The 22,517-nt window shown below is 33.4% G+C and overlaps 2 protein-coding genes and 1 pseudogene across 3 annotated transcripts; all 3 read left to right on the top strand.

The window, feature by feature from the left end:
- Window positions 1-331: 331 nt before the first annotated feature.
- LOC21411938 (protein DETOXIFICATION 14) lies at window positions 332-6,597 on the top strand. Its single transcript, XM_024165832.1, has 7 exons — window positions 332-642; window positions 4,407-4,951; window positions 5,064-5,150; window positions 5,264-5,320; window positions 5,438-5,676; window positions 5,781-5,986; window positions 6,317-6,597. The coding sequence occupies exons 1-7, from the start codon at window positions 340-342 to the stop codon at window positions 6,392-6,394; spliced, it is 1,515 nt and encodes a 504-aa protein (XP_024021600.1). The 5' UTR covers window positions 332-339; the 3' UTR covers window positions 6,395-6,597.
- Window positions 6,598-12,613: 6,016 nt separating this feature from the next.
- LOC112091653 (protein DETOXIFICATION 14-like) lies at window positions 12,614-15,862 on the top strand. 2 transcript variants are annotated; one of them, XM_024165825.1, is made up of 7 exons: window positions 12,614-12,896; window positions 13,525-14,069; window positions 14,381-14,467; window positions 14,599-14,655; window positions 14,741-14,979; window positions 15,091-15,296; window positions 15,577-15,862. In XM_024165825.1, exons 1-7 carry the CDS (start codon window positions 12,615-12,617, stop codon window positions 15,658-15,660), a joined length of 1,500 nt encoding a protein of 499 aa, XP_024021593.1. In that variant the 5' UTR covers window position 12,614; the 3' UTR covers window positions 15,661-15,862. The 2 variants fall into 2 exon arrangements, with proteins under 2 accessions (XP_024021593.1, XP_024021592.1); XM_024165824.1 differs by lacking the exon at window positions 15,577-15,862 and having other exon boundaries at window positions 15,091-15,498.
- Window positions 15,863-19,979: 4,117 nt separating this feature from the next.
- LOC112091647 overlaps window positions 19,980-22,517 on the top strand; it is a 19,668-nt pseudogene continuing 17,130 nt past the window's right edge.

The raw sequence follows: 22,517 nt of genomic DNA, 5'->3' as shown, positions 1-22,517 counted from the left end.
GTTTCTTTTTCCAATTACTTACCCCCGGACAAGTTGACAAAGGCTCTCAGATGGGACTGTGCTTTCGTCAGGGGTAAAAAGAAAAGGAAAATGAAAACTTTCTTAGAGCAAAAGTCAAGTCTGAGCCTCCCCCAATTATTGAAACAATTATTGTTGTCGTTGTTGTTATTATTATTATTATTGTTGTTGTTAGTAGTTAGTACTATTATTATTTTACATAATTTACTGAGTCTAATCATTCACAAACTCACCCCAAAATTTAAGCCATTTGTTTTTTTTTTTTTTTATCAAATGTCCCCTGAAAAAGCCATATGCCTCTTTCACCCAAGAGAGTATAGTATGAAAGATAAAGGCACACCAGAGAGCACCATGAGAGACAACAGAGAGATCATGGAAAGGGAATTGTTGGAAAGAGAGAGAGAAGTCACGAGATATGGGTTTTTTGGTGCAATAAGATTTGATGTTTTAGTTGAAGAAGTGAAGCAATTGGGTTACATAGCAGGACCAATGGTGGTTGTGACTTTGTCTCAGTATCTCTTGCAAATAATTACCATTATGATGGTTGGTCATCTTGATAAGCTCTTCCTTTCTAGCACTGCCATTGCCATCTCTCTCTGTACTGTCACCGGCTTCAATATCCTTGTATGTCCCCCTATGATCTCTTTTCAATTATATTTTCTATTATTATTCTGAGTTTTTTTTTTTCATAAGGATTCAAGCAAAAATAACAAAGAAAAAAACAAATACAACATTTTTAATAATTTACTTAACCTATATCAGGTCGTAGTAAAAGACGTTCTGTTCGTGGGCAAACATAAGTCAGTCGTGACTATTAATATGACATATTAATTTAACAAAAACAGTATAAGTTCTATATAAATATGGAAAATATACGTGGTCGTGAAAAATATATTTCGTGGAGCGACATCTAAAACTCGGGCCTCCATTACCTCACGCCACTTCAGTCAGTCCACCAAGATACATTAGGTAGCAGGTTTCTTATCAGAATTACCTACAACATTAACACAAACATGGTGAGCTAAAGCTAGTGAGTACAAACTATAGTCTCACAATACAATAAAATATTAATATGCATGACAAGTTATGGAGTTTCCAGTTATAATCATTTCATTTTATGGGCCATGTGCTGGTACTGAGTGCGCGCGACCAATAGAGAGTCAGATAGCGATCCACCAACTACACTTAAGGTCTTAATTGTATTGTCATAAAATTCTTACATGGAGGTTGGTACGGCACTTAATTAAGTTTCATTAGCCTCTTTTTTACTTAGTCAACATGCTTACATGATGTCATAAATTGCAATTATTGCATATTAAAGAGAGGCAAAAAATAATAAATCATGTTGACAAACGTAGCATAACAATTTTTTTTTTTTTTTTTTTTGGGTTTACCTTGATGAACTTCCTAGTTCACCTTGCTTCTTAACTTCTGTTTCTTAGGTGAGCTTAGGAGCTTTAGGAAGATTTTTTTTTATTGTTCTTATTTATGGAGGAGGTGTAGATTCGGCCATGGGGTAAGAGGTATGTGTGTGTATTATTTATGGAGGAGGCCATGGGGTAATAGGTGTGTGTGTGTGTGTGTGTGTGTGTGTGTGTATATATATATATTTGGCCGTAATGACCTCTTGGAGATAAAGTGTAGATTTGAGGCTTTTTTTTTTTAATTTAATCCCCTTCTCTTTTATAGACAAGTATATTTGGTGGATGGAATTTTAAAACTTTTTGTGGACTCAAGTAGAATTTTGGTCAATTTAGCGGAAGAATTCAAAGAAAATTTTCTCCCTTGGAGCATGATGTCATTCCCATAACAAGGCGATGTCACTTGCTCTTATCCTAATCCACATATCATAATCAATTTATTAATTTTTTTCTTCTGAATAATCAATTTATTAATTTTTTTCTTCTGAATAATCAGTTTATTAATTTTTTTCTTCTGAATAATCAATTTATTAATTTTTTTCTTCTGAATAATCAATTTATTAATTTTTTTCTTCTGAATAATCAATTTATTAATTGTTATCCAATCTCCCACTTTAACTAATGAAGCAAAAAAAAAAAAATCCTATAATTACCTCTCCCAAAACCGGCCGCCATCCATTTTTTTTATTTTTTATTTTTCTATCTCATATTCCGCACCTTTAATTAAACCTCCATTTAATCCTAGCCCTCCAATTGAACTTTTTGTTCATTTACCACCTTAATTAAGTGCATTCCTAGACTTAGGGCTTGTTCTTAGAGTTTAATTTGAGTATAATTCTTGAGTTGAATTTGAGTTATAACTTGAGTTGAACTTGTAACTTGAGTTTGTTAAGTTGTTTATTTTATTTTTTATTTATGTTTATTTTATTTTCTCATCTTAATTTTGGTCGTTTAAATATACTTTAAGGTTAACCAATTTCGGTACTTAATTGGAATTACCGCAATGCTCGTGGAATTGACACTCTATTCATTGCTTTATTAGCTTTTGGGGATGAGTTCTACCAAAGGGTTATAACAATTGGTATCAGAGCATGCTCCTCCTCAGATTTACGTTGCAGAAGGGGCGACCTGGGGAGGGGCGGCCAGGAGAGGGGTGACTTGGAAAGGCCATAGTGGGCCATCCAGAGTGGACCGCCGTGGACGTCGGTGTCGGAAGCGTGGTAGTATGTTAGGATCATGGTTGAGTCCCACATTGTTAAAGTATGGGCTTAACATGTGAGTTTATAGCCACTTGGGCACCCTCTCCCTACAAACTAGTTTTTGGGGATGAGTTCTACCCGAGGGTTATAACAATTTTGTTAATGATAACGTATACTTGTGTTACGATTTTCCTCATAAGTGTCCAATCTAAGTTCCCAACTTTCAGATGCATTCCTTATCCACGTCGACGTTGAATGTTGATGGTAACAAGTTTCACTTCCTCTTCTTAAAGAATTCAATTTATTTGATTGAAGTGAAAAAAAAAATATATATTGGTGACTTGGTGTTGAAGATGTTGTAGGATTTACTAATCCACTAGGGTACTGTTGGGGACAACATGAGAAATATGTTGTCTACTGTGGAATGAAAATAGTTGTGGCGGGCAGTCGGAGAAGACGGTGGCGGGCAGTCGGAGAAGATGGCGGCCGGCCAGTCGGAGAGGAGCGACGGTGGTGTTCGCCGAATCTCCCGCCTCTTCTTCGGCCGGAGAAGAGAGAGAAGAAAAGAAAAAAAAAACTGAAATCAAGAATGAAGAAAGAAGAAGAAGAAACCGAAAATGAAAACAAGAAAACGAAAACAGCTTTTTTCCGTTTTCAAAATTCCGGAAAACAACAAAGCCATTTTCGTTTTTGTTTTCTGATACAAATTTTGTCAAACACGTTTTTTATCTCCGTTTTCAATTTTTTACATCGAAAAATGTGAGAAACGAAAATGGAAATGCTACCAAACAGACCCATTGTTCATTAATTTGAGTTCGAGTTTCTAAACTCGAGTTGAATGAGAAACTTTAAACACGAGTTTTAGTCCTAAACTCGAGTTTGAACTCGAGTTTAAACTCGAGTTTAAACTTAAAAAAACATTAACTCGAATAAAATTGTAACTTGAGTTGCCTTTTTTTGAGTTTTTCACTCAAAAGAACAAGCCCTTAATTTCAACACTCTTGTTAACTAAGACTTAATAAACTTCACACTATAGTTAGTTTAATTCTAACTTTGGACTTGACATGATTATAATTTAATGGGTCCAATTTTAATACTAGATCATTTTGGAATAAATTTGTCACACATAGGAAAAATTAAATCCTTACGACATCATAATTGAACATATTAAGATAAAGCGTACAACTGAAATTTAGTTAAATTTAAATCAATATTTTAGTGAGAAAAGTGAAATCACTAACTTTCATCATTCAAAATATTGAATTAGAAAAAATCATTTTTCTTATAAAATGTGATTACAAGAAAATTCATCTTGAAAATCTGGTTTAGTATCAAGATTTAGCTTTGAATTTTTCTGGTCATCAAAAAGGTTAAAAAAAATAGGGAAAATTTCAGAAATGGCACTCGAATAATGTCATGCTTACATTTCTAGCGCAAAATGACATAAACTTAAGATCTATTCTACTCAATTGACGTATAAAAGTCTAATAACCGTGTTCAGTGACATAAATATAGAACAAGAAGTTTCTCAATGTGATAAAAAGAACAGATTTTAGGATTAGTTTTCTTTGGCTTTTCATGATCTGTTAGAATTCTCTCCTATGTATTCGTTGAGAAATTGAGTGCTCAAAGGGTGTAATTGGGGATTTGGGATTTGTGAAGGGATTTTGTGCTCGTTAGAACTAATTCAAGTTTGAGAAGAGGATTTGGTTGTAAATTATAAATCCAGTCACTGACTAAACAAAATGATTTGATATGTCTGAAACAGTTAGGAATGGCTAGTGCACTGGAAACCATATGTGGGCAAGCATATGGAGCTGAGCAATATCAAAAACTTGGGCTTCAAACTTACACTGCCATATTTTGTTTGTTCTTGGTTTGCCTTCCCTTATCTTTAATTTGGATCTACATGGGAAAGTTACTTGTTTTGATTGGTCAAGACCCTCTTATTTCTCATGAAGCTGGCAGATTCACATTTTGTCTTGTTCCTTCTCTTTTTGGCCATGCAACTCTTCAACCACTTATAAGATATTTTCAGACACAAAGTTTGGTAATTCCAATATTCATAAGCTCTTGTGCCACCATTTGCTTTCACATTGCTCTGTGTTGGGTTTTGGTGTTCAAGTCTGGAAAGGCAAACCTCGGAGGAGCATTGGCAATAAGTATTTCCTATTGGTTGAATGTGATTTTACTTGTATTGTACATAAACTTCTCTCCTTCCTGTGCAAAAACTCGGGCTCCAATTTCTATGGAGCTTTTTCAAGGGATTGGAGAGTTCTTTCGTTTAGCCATCCCTTCAGCTGTAATGACCTGGTAATTTGTCACATTCAATCATTCACATTCTTCTTTTTTTCAACTTTTTCTTTTAATGTTCAATATTCATCTTATCTTATCTTTTTGCTCTCGGTTTGTGACATTATCAAAGCCTTGAAGGGTGGTCATATGAACTGCTTATTCTGATGTCTGGACTTTTACCAAACCCACAGCTTGAAACCTCAACTCTCTCTATATGGTGAGTTTTTCTCCCTCTTTTAAATTGCAAAATTTAGCCTGTGTAACTCAATATTCAAATTGAATCAATCCCTTGTACAAAAATATGATTGTTCTAATTATTGTATTGAACAGCCTAAGTACCATTCAAACACTATTTACAATACCATATGGGCTAAGTGCTGCAGTAAGGCATGCTCCACTCTTTTTCTTTTTTCATTTCTCCTATTAATTGTGCAGCAATGCAACCAAAGTTATCGCTTAAACATCCATATTTATTAATTTTTCCCTACGTTTGTTTCACAACAGCACGAGAGTCTCGAATGAACTAGGAGCTGGAAACGCACAAGCTGCTCGCATCGCTACCTTTGTCGCAATTTTGCTGACAATCATAGAGACAAGTATAATAAGCACATCACTCTTTGCAAGCCGTCGTGTTTTTGGTTACTGTTTCAGCAATGAGGAGAAAGTTGTTGATCTTGTCAAAGCAATGGCCCCTCTGGTTTGTGTATCTGTTATCCTAGATGGCTTACAAGGAGTTCTTTCAGGTTAGCACTACATAACTTTTCTAGCTAATTTTTGTCAAGAAAATATGTATCTTTTTTATTCTATATATATATATATATATTTCCCTCAACTGTACTGATTTCAGGTGTTGCTAGAGGATGTGGGTGGCAGCATATAGGGGCTTTTATAAACCTGGGGGCGTTTTATCTTTTTGGAATCCCATTAGCTGCAATATTGGGTTTCTGGTTAAAGCTTAGAGGACAGGGCCTTTGGATTGGCATAAATTCCGGTGTTTTTGTGCAAACACTTCTGTTGTCTCTTGCAACAAGCTTTACAAATTGGGAAAAACAGGCCTGCCCTCTAATCTTATCTCAAATCTTCTACTCTCCATCCCAATTTAATTTCATCAACAAAATATCTATTATAGAACTTAAGCTTGCAATTCTAATATCCAAATATTGTACTTCTTCAAGATTCTAATTATGTGTTTCTTAAAAACCCAATTGGTACGAATTAATATTTAAGAGGAATGTGATTTTGGATGGTTGGAGTATAATCCCCATAAAAATATAAGCTATAAAACAGATATTACTTTTTTTTTTTTTTTTTTGAAGTATAGACCTTCAATTAATTTGCAAAATTTGCTAAAACTGCTGTATTTTGGTGTGTTTGATGTTTCAGGCAAGTAAGGCAAGGGAGAAGATATTTGAGTATAGATCTCTGAGAAATGGATCGGGGGACAGAGAAGAGCTAAATTAGAATTGTATAAAAATTGAACGTATTTTTCTTACGCATGGTTATAACGGGAAAACATAGGCGTGAAATATGAGAGAAATAGTACTGGACTACTAGTCACCATTTTGGCGCCTAAAAATTTGTATAACATTCCGTTTTGTGGTTGCATATTGTTTTTGTTTGTTTGCGCATGTAATTTGTACCCATTTGTACCACCATTATATATAAAAGGGAATATGAATAACTATTATTGACACCACTAGTTGAAACTGTGCGCATATGCGCGCGAAATTCGGTAGCTAAGAATGAAAAACATATTTATTAGTGTTTAATATAGAGCAATAAAAAAAAAGAAGAAATGTATAATAGAACAAAAAGGATAAGAATGAAGAAAGAGGAAGACAAAAAAAATAAATAAATAAGAAAGGAGAAGAGAAAAAAGGAATAAAAATTACAAAAGAATGGCTTCGTTCGTTTTGCTGATTCGAGTTTAAAATTTGAGTTGAGATGTGATTGTATGTGAGAGCTTTTTACTGTAACAAAAAAAGTTAGATGTGATTGTTTATGAGAGCTTTTTACTGTAGCAAAACTCGAATTCTAAACTCGAATCAGCGAAACAAACGAGGCCTCATGTACGAAACGTTTTATCACGGGAACATGATTTAAAAAGATCTAGATAGGGATATGTACGAGCAGAAATTATTTAAACGAGGAATTAAAGAGAAAAGTATAGTTATGAGGGCTAATTTGCAGAAAAGAAAAAAAAAAGAAAACGTATAATAGGGAAAATGATAAGAATGTAAAAAAGGTAGACAAAAAGAAAAAAAAAAGAAAAAAAAAAGAGAAAAAAGGGAGGAAAGCAATTTCTTATTACGTATGTAAAAAAGAAAAAAAAAAGGAAAAGAAATAAAGAAATAACGAAAGAAAGAAGTGGAGAACACTGATAAACATAATTTTCGTGTACCATCACATAAGCAAAACTATTTTTCCAACTAATTTTGGGAGCTGAATTGGACTTCTCTCTCTCTCTCTGTTTTTTTTTTTTAATATTGCATTGTGAATTGTGGTTACATACGTATTGTCTTACTTTTTATCTTACATAAATACGTCTTTTTTGCTTTCAACTTTTAGCACCCATATTTTTCCTGCTGCAGTACTGGACAGGAACTATAAATTATGTGAGGTAGATAAGATTACGAAATAGTTACTTTGTTGTGATTTCATATTATTGTCGGTTTCAATTATTTTATTCTTTTTAATGGTGTCGTTTTCAATTATGTGATCATCGTTTTCAACATTTTTGGCTTGTCAATTGCATATTTTCGTTCTTCTGCTGCTGTCGATGTCTTTTATTTCTTGTGATCGTTTTTTCACTAGGTCTTCGTTTCTATTTTGCGGATTTCCTTTCAATTGTTATTATAAGTTTTTATTGTCGTTTCACCTTGTTACTGTCGTTTATCACGTTTGTGTCGTTTTCATTTCGTTGTTGTTCTATACATCCTTTGTCGTTCATTGTGTTCTGTTTGTTTCCATGGTATTTTTTCAGGTCTTCAGCTCTTGTCGTTTCTCCCTTTTCTCCTTGTTTGGTTTTCAATGTTGTTAGACACTTTGTTGCCACTCGTTAATTCAAAATCATCTAACTGAGAGTCGATATTAACTTTATAAATATCATATACTATATCGGCTAATTTGCTCGTTCTTGATGTTCCCTGAAAGTCAACTTCATACACTGTCGACCACGTGATTTACTTTCAGATTCCGATGGCAGCAATAAATTATTGGGCGCGTTTAGAACTCGTTCTAAAATAATTTTATTTTTTGTATGAAAATAAAAATGAAAACATTTTCAATCTCAGAGAGAAATCATTTTTAAAAATGTGTTTAATAGTTTTATCAAGAGATTGTTTCAATGTAAAAAAATTCATTAATATCTCTCTTTCCGCTTGAGAGAGGGAAAACGAAAACAAAAAATGAAAAACGATTAAAAATCGTTTTTCATTTCTCTCTCATTTTACACTAAACTAAAAAATCGTTTTCATTTCCGTTTTTTGTCTTTATTGCATCAAACGCCGTTTTGAAAACGTTTTCATTATTTTTTCTCTAAAAACGTGAAAAATAAAAACGGGATCAATTCCAAACACGGTCATTGTTTGAAACGGGTCTCAATGTGCGGAATAAAATATGCATTCACTAGAGTACGTGCCCACAACGATAAGAGATTAAAGTCTTTTTCATTTTTTATTTTCGTTTTCTCCTCTCTCGAGTAGAAAGAGAGATATTAATGGATTTTTTTATACTGAAAACAATCTTTTGATAAAACTACCAAATGCATTTTCGAAAACGATTTCTATTGAGATTGAAAACGTTTTTATTTCTATTTTCACACAAAAAATAAAATCATTTTGGAACGAGTTCCCTAAGTGAATCACATAATGATAAGAATATGTGGTAATTCGTGTTAACTGATCATATTTGTATCAACCCGTTTATTAAATGTGTCAGAAAATATCAATAAAAGATGATCTATTTATTAGAAGTGTCAAGAAAATATAAACCTGAACACAACATTTTTATTAAATGGGTTGACACTCAACACGACTGACCCGTATAACGCATTTATCATGAGCACTGCTATTCAGTAGGGGTGGCAATTCATGCCACGTGTCGTATTTTGATCGTTTCTTTCTAAATTTATAGTCAACCCGAACACGACCTGTGACACGAAATTTTTTAAAAACCGCAACACGACCACTTTGCTGGTTGACATAACACGATACGAAAATGACTTGTGATATGAAGTTGACCCGTGAACCTGAAATTGACAAGAAAATTGTGTACTATTATTTAGTTTTTTACATATTAGAAATAACTTAAAATTCATAACACACTAAAATACAATAAGATCCATTGAAATTAAGCAAATAATAATATAAGATTTTAAGTATAACGATCATGATATCATAAGTTCATAATAAAATCAAAAATATGTAATGAAAAATATATGTATTTTTTAGTTGTTTACGAGTTTCGTGTCGTATTCGAGTTAGGCGGGTCCAACCCGAAATTGACCCGTGTTTTTCGTGTCAATTTCAGGTCGATCCAATTCTGACATGAACATCTTTTTTCTCAATCTTAGCCGGCGAAATTCATATCGTTTTCAAGTCGTATTGTCGTGTCGTGACTCATATTACCGGCCTTACTATTCAGCATCTTATTTGGACATCTCTGCACAATACCGCATGAGCTAAAGAGTGTCACGTTATGCCGAAAATCATTTTCCTATTGAATATAATTGACACGAGTGTGACTCGTTTGACGCGATTATGACAAGTTTGATACAATAATAATGTCTCTTTGATCAATTTTTCTTTTCTTTCAAAAAGAAAATTAAATTTAACTGCTCAATTTAAAATTCATATTGTTTTATTTACTATCATATATAGTTTGTTCTTTTTATAACTCAAATTTTTTAATATAGTGTTTTCTCTTATAAAAATTTAAATTTAACTTTTTTATAATAGTATTTTCTCTCATATAAAAATGTTTGAGTTGCGAAAAAAATACGTCTATAAATTTTTATATTAGAATGTACAATTGGATTGTAAATGAAGCATGTAATAATCGTGTTTATGATTGTCACGTCGCAGTAAACAGGCCAATTTCAGCCAATCCAAACCAACAAGTTTATCATGATTTTTCAAAATTATGATTTTTCAAGACAAGTGTTAACTGATCATATTTGTATCAATCCGTTTCTTAAATCTATCAGAAAATATCAATAAAAAGCGATCTATTTATTAGAAGTGTCAAGAAAATATAAACATGAACACAAACATTTTTATTAAATGGGTTGACACTCAACACGACTGACCGTATAACGCATTTATCATGAGCATTGTTATTCAGTAGGGATGGCAATTCGTGTCACGTATCGTGTTTTGATCGTTTCTTTTTAAATTTACAGTCAATCCGAACACGACCCGTGACACCAAATTTTTTAAAAACCGCAACACGACCACTTTACGGGTTGACATTACACGATACGAAAATGACCCGTGAACCCGAAATTGACACGAAAATTGTGTATTTTTATTTAGTTTTTTACATATTAGAAATAACTTAAAATTCATAACACACTAAAATACAATAACATCCATTGAAATTAAGTAAATGATAATATAAGATTTTTAGTATAAGTATCATGATATCATAAGTTCATAATAAAATAAAAAATATGTAATGAAAAATATATGTATTTTTTAGCTTTTTACGAGTTTCGTGTCGTATTCGAGTTAGGCGGGTCCAACCTGAAATTGACCCGTGTTTTTCGTGTCAATTTCAGATCAATCAAATTCTGACCTGAATATCTTTTTTCTCAACCCTAACCCGCAAAATTCGTATCGTTTTCGAATCGTATTGTCGTGTCGTGACTCATATTACCGGCCCTACTATTCAGCATCTTATTTGGGCATCTCCGCACAACACCGCATGAGCTAAAGAGTGTCACGTTATGCCGAAAATCATTTTCCTATTGAATATAATTGACACAAGTGTGACTCGTTTGTCGTGATTATGACAAGTTTGATACAATAATAATGTTTCTTTGATCAATTTTTCTTTTCTTTCAAAAAGAAAATGAAATTTAACCACTAAATTTAAAATTTATATTGTTTTATTTACTATCATATACAACTTGTTCTTTTTACAACTCAAAATTTTTAATATAGTGTTTTCTCTTATAAAAATTTAAATTTAACTTTTTTATAACAGTACTTTCTCTCACATAAAAAAGTTTGAGTTGTGAAAAAAACACGCCTATAAATTTTTATATTAGAACGTACAATTGGATTGTAAATGAAGCATGTAATAATCGTGTTTATGATTGTCACTTCGTAGTAAACAGGCCAATTTAAGCCAATCCAAACCCAACAAGTTTATCATGATTTTTCAAAATTATGATTTTTCAAGACAAAAGTGGCTTATCTTCTGACCCCTACTTAGAGAGACATTTTTGTTTTCTTGCTATTTTTTTGGGGGTTTTTTTTTCCTCACTAGAAGAGTACTGGCCCTTTGTTTTGTCGGCAAATAAAAGAAGGGTTATTTTGGAATCTAAACGCATTTGGTGTAAACTATAACAAAAGGCAGAGATGTATCTAGGTAGAAGAGAGCATAGCAGTGCTGAATATGTGAGTTCCCACCATTATGCAATACAGAGAAACATAAATAAATAAATAAATAATGTACTTCATTAATCAATATCTTCGAAAGAGAAAAGGCTGGTAGAAAAGAAAAATATTTTCTTTCATATAATCCATTGTCCAGTCAACTCGCTTTATGCCCTGTTCTTTTTATAGGTTTAACCACAATTTTTATATTTTGTTACAGTATTTTTTTTCACAAAAATTCAAATCTTAATTTAAACTTTCGGTTCGGATCTATGAAGCAAATTGTTATGGTGGAAGTCAGGAGCGGAGGAAGATAAGGCCCGGCGGGGTATATGCTAGCGCACCCCCCACCCGGTCCAAAATTTTTCTTTTTTAATTTTCACCCTTATAAACAAAAATTTCAAAATTTCTCCACTAAAATATATTTTTTTCCTACATTTTGGTTTTTTCTGGTTGTTTTTCTTTGAGCTTTTCGTATTAAATCTTATACCTTTTGTTGTAGCCTATAATTGAATTAGTTTTCTTTAATTAACTCTACTTAAAACTTTTTTGTTTTCAAATTTGTTCCTTCCAGTATATTTTTTCAAATTATCTTTATATATATATATATACCAAAAGTGAACCTCACAAGAAAATTTTAAATGACCCTTTAAAATTAGATTTCACAAATGTAATCGTAATTAAGCATTTTCTTTCAAACAACCCTCTCAATTACTATTTTCACATAAATGTCTTTTCTCTAATTTGCCCTTGTTGAAATAACGAACACCGTTTTCTTTTCAATTATTTTTTAAATTAAACTCTTAAAAATCTTAATTCATGTATCAAAAAAGATTCAATGAACTGACCAATATACACATGTGTAAAACGTGCTTCTAACTAGTTAACAGTATTAGGTGTCAATGTTATTAGCGTTTATAATATTTTTTACATTTTAGGTTATGCCTCGCCTAAAACAAAATCTCGGCTCCGCCACTGGTGGAAGTTCCGTAAACTCTTGCATACCTCATTTGTACTCCAATATATATAACGAGGAGAGTCACCATAATATGAATGAGAAAGTCATTCTAGAGAGCACCATGAGAGACAACAGAGAGAACATGGAAAGAGAATTGTTAGAAAGAGAAAGAGAAAGAGACGAGACACTGAGCGATGGGTTTTTTGGTGGAATAACTTTTAGTGTTTTAGTTGAAGAAGTGAAGCAATTGGGTTACATAACAGGACCAATGGTGGCTGTGAATTTGTCTCTCTACTTTTTGCAAATAATTTCCATTATGATGGTTGGTCATCTGGGCACGCTCTCTCTCTCTAGCACTGCCATTGCCATCTCCTTTTGTGCTGTCTGTGGCTTCAGTCTCCTTGTAAGTCCCAGAGTCTTCTAATAATTATAATATCAGATTGTTAATTGTTTTTCTATAATTAAAAAAAATAGTTTTTCATTCGTTTGGTGATTGTAAGAAACTGAATTAATTCTTTTAGCCTTGGAACGCAATTTGCAAATCAAGAAAGAGTTTTGATTGCAACTTTTTGTTGAATCTTAACAACTAGTCCTATTCTTTTACATGATATTCCACTGATCACTTGAACCCCAAAAATTACCAAATTAAATGTCCATATCCCCACTAAGGAATTAGTTCAATCAAACGATGAGTTACAATAAGGAGTCTTTAGGATATTATTTTTAGGCAGAGAGAAGTGTATAGTCGATATTATGGCTCTCTAAATGACTTTGTAAAAGGCTCAAGGCTCTATCTTAAAAGGTCAACGTGTTAAGTTGGATGACTCTATATACTTATAAATTTATAACTAAGTTTATACTTAAAACAGATTTATGTTTACCCTTTACATCTAGAATACACAGTAAATGGTTGAATTGAAAAAGCTCAAGTGGGGATTCTCTAATAACTTTTCTTTTCTTTTCTTTTTTTTTTTTTTTTGACTAACATTCTCTCATAACTTGATTTCTAACTTGTTCAAAATGCCAAGCAGTTTGGAATGGCCAGTGCACTGGAAACACTTTGTGGGCAAGCATATGGAGCAAATCAATATAGAAAAGTTGGAATCCAAACGAGCACTGCTATTTTCTGCTTAAGCTTAGCTTGTATCCTTTTGTCTATAATTCTGATCTACACGGAAAAAATCCTCATATTCATGGGCCAAGACCCTCTAATCTCACAAGAAGCCGGTAAATTCGCGATCTGGCTCATTCCGGCCCTCTTTGCTTATGGAACACTTCAACCACTGGTTAAGTATTTTCAGACACAAAGCCTTATCATTCCCTTGCTAGTGAGCGCTTGTGCTTCTATTTGTTGCCATGTACCTCTCTGCTGGCTCTTAGTATTTAAGTCTGGACTAGGACATCTTGGAGCAGCATTATCCATTGGTATTTCTTATTGGTTGAATGTTATTTTACTTGTGTTATACATGAAATGTTCCCCTGATTGTGAAAATACCCGGATTTCAATTTCTCTGGAGCTATTTCAAGGATTGAGAGAGTTCTTGCGGTTTGCCATTCCTTCTGCTGTGATGGTTTGGTACTATGTCTTTTTATTTCTTCGTTCTTATGCTTTCAGTCTTTGAGAAGTACCCTTAATTAGGGAAGTTTGATAAAATGATGATTTTAGAAAGTGAAATTAGCAAAATGGCATTTCACTCTTACACTGAGCCACCCGCTTGATCGCATAGTGTAAAAAGGGATCGCTCAGTGATAAATTTCAAAGTCAATTTACAAACATGAATTTTTTTAAAAAGTCATTTTTACAAATTCTACAATTAATTGTTTCTTTTAAAGTCCTTTTGCAAAAGTCCTCTTAATTATGTGCAATTTCCCATTGCAAAATTCTAGCCTTGAATGGTGGTCATTTGAGTTGCTTATTTTGCTGTCCGGTTTTCTACCGAATGCGGAGCTTGAGACTTCAGTCTTATCTGTATGGTATTTACTCTATCACCATTGCTTCATATAAACAAACATAACCTCTTGAATTTTGAATCTTTGACCACTTCATGACTTCATATTCATTTTTGTTCGTCAAAATGAATCAAACTTTTGCTTTCTCTAAACAGCTTGTCAACCATAACAACACTCTATACAATACCGGAAGGACTTGGCGCAGCTGGAAGGTTGGCTCTAAAGAGACAACAAGCAATTTCAAACACTTATTAGTAAAATCTTTGTATTTATTTTTGCTATTGCCACCATTTACAGCACCAGAGTTTCGAACTCATTAGGCGCTGGTAACCCCCGAGCAGCACGTTTTTCTGTTGGCGTCGTCATTTTTCTTGTAGCCTTAGAGGCAGTTATTGTGAGCTCAATTCTCTTTATAAGCCGAAATTCTTTCGGTTACATCTTCAGCGACGAGAGTGAAGTTGTGAATTACGTGTCCAACATGGCTCCTTTGGTTTGTATTTCGGTTATACTTGACAGTCTGCCTGGTGTCCTTTCAGGTTTCTTCTATAATCTCTCTCATATTGTTAACGCATTTCTCATTATAAGTAAACTTATGACTTCATCAGTGAAGAGTTCTTATATTTGTTTTTCCTTTTTCCCAAAATCAGGCATTGCAAGGGGATGTGGTTGGCAAGACTTAGGGGCTATTGTCAACCTTGGCGCATACTATTTCTTCGGACTTCCTGTCGGCGCCTTGCTGGCCTTCTGGTTAGACTTGAGAGGGAAGGGACTTTGGATTGGAATTTTAACTGGTGCTTTTGTACAAGCATTTCTGCTTTCTGTCATAACAATTTTTACCAACTGGGAAAAGAAGGTTCACCCTCCACTTTTAGGTTCTTTTAAAGACTTCTTTCGGTTTTGCCAGCTAGCCAAAATTTACAACCAATCACATTTGATGAAGCTGCCAGTGAACTAGTTTGTTTGCCTATATAAAAAAGTTGATTGTTCAAATACTTACAAATATAACATCTTGAGCTCTACAAAGTTTTCGATTTTTTGCACAACTTTACATGTCATGTTTGTGTCTTTTTAATGAAATTGTTCTTCATCTTTTGCTGCAAAAGTGGTGATAGCATTTCTTGATGATATTGCAGGCAATAATGGCAAGGGAGAGGATATTTGAGGGAAGACATTTAGGAGATAATGGATTGACTGAGAAGAGAACTCTTCTATGCTGAGCTTCTTGTATTTCATTTGGAGCTAGGAAGTAATTTTGCATCTAACCACTAAAGAATAGTGACTTTTTCCATCTCTTTTTTCCGCAACATTTTCTATTTCTTGATGTATTCAACCAAAAAACTGCTAGGAATACCAACTCTAATCCCAACTTTGTGTACGAACTTTGAGTTATCATTTTCTATTGATAAAAATTATTGCATCAAGTAATAACAAAAAAATTACATTTGCCAATGAAAATATAACAACTTTGTACATTAGGAGTTGGTGCCCGCAGTGCTCATTCAGCTAAGGTTGTAAATTGACACAGATTGTTCATAGGGAAAAGCCTCCAAAAAGGAGTTATAAAAGGTGGACATTGGCTTTTTTTTTTTTTTTTGATAATTAAAAGGTGGCATTATTCTTCCAGAAGAAAACCAATCAAAAGAAAGAGACAAAGATTAGTTACTTCCCGAGCAAAATGACACACATCACTACCCCTATCAGTTTCACACATTTAGATAACTTTTTTTTTTTTTTTTTATAAGCACATTTAGAGAACTTTGCTATATCATTTTAGCAGCGAAAATATTTCCAGTAAAGTCACTGTGGTTACTATAGATATTTAAATTCGCCGATACAGCTAACAACTAATTTTTTTCCTCACCCCTATGTTTGTATCTGGCTGTAGCGGTTATTTTCTGATGTAACAGCGAAATATAGTTATTTTTTTAAGAAAAATACATGATTTGTTACGGTTTTATGCATGCCTATTATATATACCGTTCTAAATAATTGAGTGTCATTATCGTCTTTTTTTTATTAATTGAATGATAACTGTTTATTTTTAAATAGAGTGATATAAATAATATTTTTTATCATTTTGAGTAGTATTTCTGTTTTTTTTTTTCCTTCTTTCTTTTTAGTTTTATTGTTGCGGCAACTCCTTCTTGGCTCGTGCTGCATCAGTACTTAGTTTTAAACAAAAGCAAATCCGTCTTCATAAACATAGAAATTTTACTGTCTTTTTTTTCCCACTTCTCAAGTGAATGTTGTTTTTAGATGGTTGTACTTTTTCCTTCTTTTTTTCATTTATCATTATTCTTGTCCTTAGCCTGTTGTCATTTCTTAAATGAACGTCTTTTTCATCATATAGTACTTTGACGGTTTTTGTCGTTTCTCAATTGAATTTCATTTTCATGAGGTTGTTGGTTTTCCTTCATTGTCGTTATATCTGGATGTGGTAATTTTGATGATCTTGCCATTTAGCCGAGTTCGTCAAGTTTCTATTGTTTCTCGCGTTAACGTCGTTCTTGTTTCCCTCTTTTATGTCGTTTTGACCGATTGTCGTTCTTAAAGCTCTGTAGTTAATCATTTTTTGTCCTCTCTCTAGTCAATATGTTCTTCAGTTCTATTCACTCTTTTTATGTCGTTCCGAGAGTTTATTCTTTCTCTAAGTTTTTATCGTTGATCATGTTTTGTGGATTTTGATCGGCTAAATAGTTCACCAAGTTTTTGTTGTTTACATACGATTGCTGCCTTCAGGTTTATGTCGTTTTCAGGCGGTCATCGGTTTCCCCTTTTTTTGTAGTTTATGAGGTTTTTGAACTTTTTTTGTTCATCTGAAGTTACTTTCAAGTTTTATCCTTTTTTTTTTTTCCCCTGACGGTTTTGAATGTTTTTAATTCCTTAATTTTTCATGTACAGGCTACAATGTTAGTTTATTTTTTTACGGTTAGTTAGCACTAACCCTGAGGCAAAGTTTATAGCCTCTCCGCTCTATTCATTCTCTTATATATAACAAGTTTCAGCTTCTAACTTATTTGATGCAAGAGCATATTTGATTGACGCGACTATAGATTTATAAAAGATTCTTCGAAATAAGGCTCCAAACAAGTAGTGTTTGAGGATGGATTTCCGAATCTAATTTTAAATATCGTTTGAAAGATAATATCAATTAATAATAAAATATCATATCTATCAGTGAAAACACATGAAAATTAGTATGAAAAATTAAGATTAGAGTTGACATCGTACTACTAAAAACTAAAGCTAAACTAAAACCCTTAGCATATTGATTTTTAGGAAATAAATTATAAGGAAGAGTTAATGATAAGTGACTTACTTGTTCTAGTTGTTTCCTGACGTTTTAACGTTTTTACAGTATACAATAGAAAATTTTCAAAAAAGAAAAAAGTAAACAATAGAACAATAGGACTTCATAACCGAAGAAAAATGGATGCTATTCTTTCTTTTTCTTTTCCTTTTTTTCTGTATAACTTCGAGGGAGTCAAGTCTTTCCTCGTGTTCACTAAAATAGTTAGCTCTGCTTTCCATGAGGAAATTATTAAAATTTCACGTGGCCATCACGTGAGATTTATTTTCTTTATACTAATCTCATTATCTTTGTGGTTGGCTTTGAGGGCACGTTCAACTCCAATTGAAATTTGGGCTGAAATTGGTGTTCACTTATGGGAATTGGAATTTGAAATTAGAATAATAATTCGAGTTAGGAAATATCACTCCCCCTCAAACTCCCAACTACTTGAATTAATGTGCATAGTGTGGATTCTTTTTTCTGATATTTTTCTTCCCGTTGGTTTGCCTTTCTTCACGTTGCTCTGCATCCACTCACGAGAAAGCTTCCACTCTGCAAAAGCCAAGGTCCCCTTAAATCCGTGTCTCGTTCTTGGTGGTTCCTGAAAATTTCTTCTCCAGTCAAATACCCATCCCCGGTGAACATTTTGAAGAGAGCTTCATCCCCTTTCTTCACGTTTCTCTGCTTCCTCACTCACGAGGAAGCTTCCACTCTGCAAAAAGCCAACAAAATCCGACAACCTCTGGCGTTCGTTCTTGGGTTCCTGAAAATTTCCATATTCTTCAGTCAAAACCCATCCCCGGTGAACAAAATCTAGACAGCTGCATCCCCTTTTCTTCCCGTTGGACCTTTTTTCGGTTGTCGGTGGTCTTCCATTGTCGCATCAAGTTTTTATACTCCGAGACGTGCTTACTGGAACAGAGGATTCTGTTATCGGTGCCGGTATCCTTATCCACAACGACGTCTAACACAGTCACGTGTGGATGTCAAACACCGTCTACTATAAAGTTAATGTGTTTGACTACTCAAAAAAAAAAAAAAAAACGTTTGATTTAATTTGTGTACATATTCGAGAACTGACTTTACAGTATAACTCAACAATGGAAAGGTGCATTATTTTATTTAGGTATTTCTAGTGTCTTTGGGCATTTATTATGACAAATTTTTCCTGCAATATTTGACCACCTAAAAGGAGACATGCGAGTTCCAGCAATCTGTAAACCGCACTAAAATTAAATGCCCGACTCAATATGAATAATAATTCAAGTTCCATAACTTTTTTTCTTCTCCTCTATTTATTAGAAAATTTTCAACACTATTTATAGTTACTATTTACACAGCATTTACTATTTACAGTTATTATTTACACAATAAGTTTTTTATATAAATAATAACTTTAATTGATTTACATAATAATTTTGCTTCAGGACGACAGTTACTATTCATAATAAGTAAAAAATTTTGAGCTACGTTTGTGTGAATAGTAAAGGTGATGGCACTAAAAAAATAATGATGACCAGTCATAAAATGTTTTTGTATAAGTACTAATCATAATATCTCTGTGTGACTAAATATAATTTTTACTTGCAATCTTATGATTAGTACGCATTTTGTCATAAATTTTTTTACTTCACAAAAATTAAGACCCGTTTGAAAAATATACTCAAAATATGATTCTCAACTTTTACGCTTAAAATTTAAATTTTTTATAAGATAAAAATACTGTAACAGAATCAATAATTCATGTTTAAGTATTAGTGAGGTTTTTAGTCAAAACAAAACCCTGTTGCTAAAATCCCGCTGGCTGGAAGGCAGTTCTGCCGATAAATTTATGACTAAATACATAATGAATCACGAAGTTGTGACTAAAAGTGACATAATAGTCTCCTAAAGATGTTGTGCCTAAACGTGTCCAAAAAGTGTTGTGACTGAAGACCAACTTTTTGTGTCGTGGGGAATGGGAATGGAAGATTTCTAGAAGAAAAATCTTATGTAGATAGTCTCTTTCTTTGGTGGCAAGGCAAAAATTTTTGTGGGACTTTTTCTTTTTCCTTAAAGGAAATATTAAGTGATCACATGGAAGTGTCATATAACTCTTGCTTATCGTGCTAACAAGAATATATAGTTCTCCAAATTCCAATATATCTATATATATATAAAAAAATAGCATGAAGGAGAAAGGCACACCAGAGAGCACCATGAGAGACAACAGAGAGACTATGGAGAAGGGATTGTTGTAAAAAGAGAGAGGAGAATAGAGATGGGTTTTCTGGTGCAATAAGATTTGATGTTTTAGTTGAAGAAGTGAAGCAATTGGGTTACATAGCAGGACCAATGGTGGCTGTGAATTTGTCTCAATATTTCTTGAAAATAATTTCCATTATGATGGTTGGTGATCTGGGCAAACTCTCTCTCTCTAGCACTGCCATTGCCATCTCCTTTTGTGCTGTCTCTGGCTTCAGCCTCCTTGCAAGTCTCTCTCTCTCTCTCTCTCTCTCATATACCAGTTTCAGACAGAGAATGATTTTTTTTTTTTTTTTAGATTACTAAATGAAGTAATTGATGATTAATTTATCAGATAAAAAAAAGTTTTTTATGATTAAACCTTGCAAAAATTATCAACTTTTTGTGTCTTTTGTTGTTAATTTTTGTTTCTCAAATTACGGTGATTGTAAGGAAATGAACTGTTTAAACCTTGGAAAGCGAATTGGAAGTCATAAGGTTATGCTTGTAACTTGTGTTGTTTGTTTCTCAACTTAAGATGGAATCTTGACAAATTGTCCGGTTCCTTTTAAATCCTATTCCAAACTTGAACTCTAAAGAAATTCAAAGTAATTTAAACTAAGTGACTTGAACAAGCAAATGAGTTTCATCAATGAATCTTTTAGGCTCTTTGTTTTTTTTTGTTTTTTGTTTTTTTTAACCGCATTAAAGAATAACAGTAAACAAAAAAAAAATAAACAAAGAGCAAAGGAGAAAGACAGAGAAAAGAGTATTGCAAATATTGTTGCTCTCAATTAATATATTTGAATGAAAAAAAAAAAAAAAAAAAAAAAAAAAAAAACTGAGTTTTCCTAGTAACTTGATCTGCAACTTGTTCATAATGCCAAGCAGTTTGGAATGGCTAGTGCATTGGAAACTCTCTGCGGGCAAGCATATGGAGCCAAACAATATCAAAAACTTGGAATCCAAACTAGCACTGTTATTTTCTGCTTAATCTCAGTTTGTATCGCTCTGTCTATAATGTTGATCTGCATAGAAAAAATCCTCATATTCATGGGCCAAGACCCACTAATCTCACAAGAAGCCGGTAAATTTTCTAAGTGGCTCATTCCCGCGCTCTTTGCTTATGGAACACTTCAGCCAGTCGTTAAGTATTTCCAGGCACAAAGCCTTATTATTCCCTTGCTAGTGAGCTCTTGTGCTTCTCTTTGTTGCAATGTACCTCTATGTTGGGCTTTAGTATTCAAGTCCGGGCTCGAACATCTTGGAGCAGCATTATCAATTGGTATTTCTTATTGGTTGAATGTGATTTTACTCTTAGCATACATGAAATTTTCAACTGCCTGTGACACTACCCGGATTCCAATTTCTTCAGAGATGTTTCAGGATTTTAGGGAGCTCTTTCGATTTGCTATACCGTCGACTGTGATGATCTGGTACGAATTTTCCCTTGTGATTCCACACTACATTTTAGCTCAGTTTCTAAACAAATAACCTTTTGGTCATCATCTATTTTCTAATGCCATAATATTGTTGAAATACTTTTATGTGGACTTCTATAATCATAATAATTCACTATGTAATTAATTAAAGCATCTTATAGATAATTGTGTTAATGTGAATTAACACATGCATGAATGTTAAATATCGGTCCATAATGAGATGGATACTTATTTTATTAACTCGCTTGAGGCATATGAACTCTCTCTATATCATAATATTTGGTCAGCCCATTGGACTAAATACCCTCTCCATTGAATATTGCTTAAAGCCCTTAGGCCTATTTGGTTATATAGTGAACCACCCTTTTGTTTTTAGGGGGCTGGTGGCATTGTGGTCGGGTGTGGCCGAACGGAGAGAGGGAGAGATAGGGAGGAGCTCAATGCTCCTCTTGTCCTTCTTCTTCCTTTTGCAGGTCCTCCACTCCGGCCAGCCTGTAGCGACCCTCCTTCGAGGCTGCCACTGTAACTAACTTTTTAACTTGTACTTACTGAAATTTCTTAAAATTTATGGAACATTTTTTTTTTTTTTTAAAGGTCTTATAATAAACATAAGATACAAAATTGCTTTCTTAATTAAAATATTTAAACCTTAACATATCTGTTTCAGAATCATAATTAACAAAACTATTTATAACATAAAGCTGATTGCGGAAATATTTGTGAGTGGTATCCATATCCTGAGCCCCACATCGTTCGTCCACTCGCCAGCAGTCCATCAGGCATTATATGCCGGTTGCTTACCTACAGTATAAACATTCTATAATGAGCTTTCGCTCAGCAAGTAGGAACTATCTCCCGCAAAATAACTATAAGTTCACATGAATAAATATGCATGAGCCAATTATGCTTAATTATGATGTCTTATCAGAATCTTATTATCTTATCTTATCTTTCTTACTGATGGGCCCGAGTGCTCGTACCACTTGCGCGCAATCATCGGGACGTGAGGGTTTGCAAGGTCCCCCATGACACCGTGATTATAACTTGAATGCCTCCCTTGAGTCGGAGGACATCATTATTATTTTTTTTTCTCCCTTGTGGAGCTTGGTTACCTCCC

This window comes from Morus notabilis, unplaced genomic scaffold, assembly GCF_000414095.1.
Source record: "Morus notabilis unplaced genomic scaffold, ASM41409v2 Scaffold451, whole genome shotgun sequence".
Lineage (NCBI taxonomy): Eukaryota > Viridiplantae > Streptophyta > Magnoliopsida > Rosales > Moraceae > Morus > Morus notabilis.
This window is presented reverse-complemented; position numbering and strand designations above follow the sequence as displayed.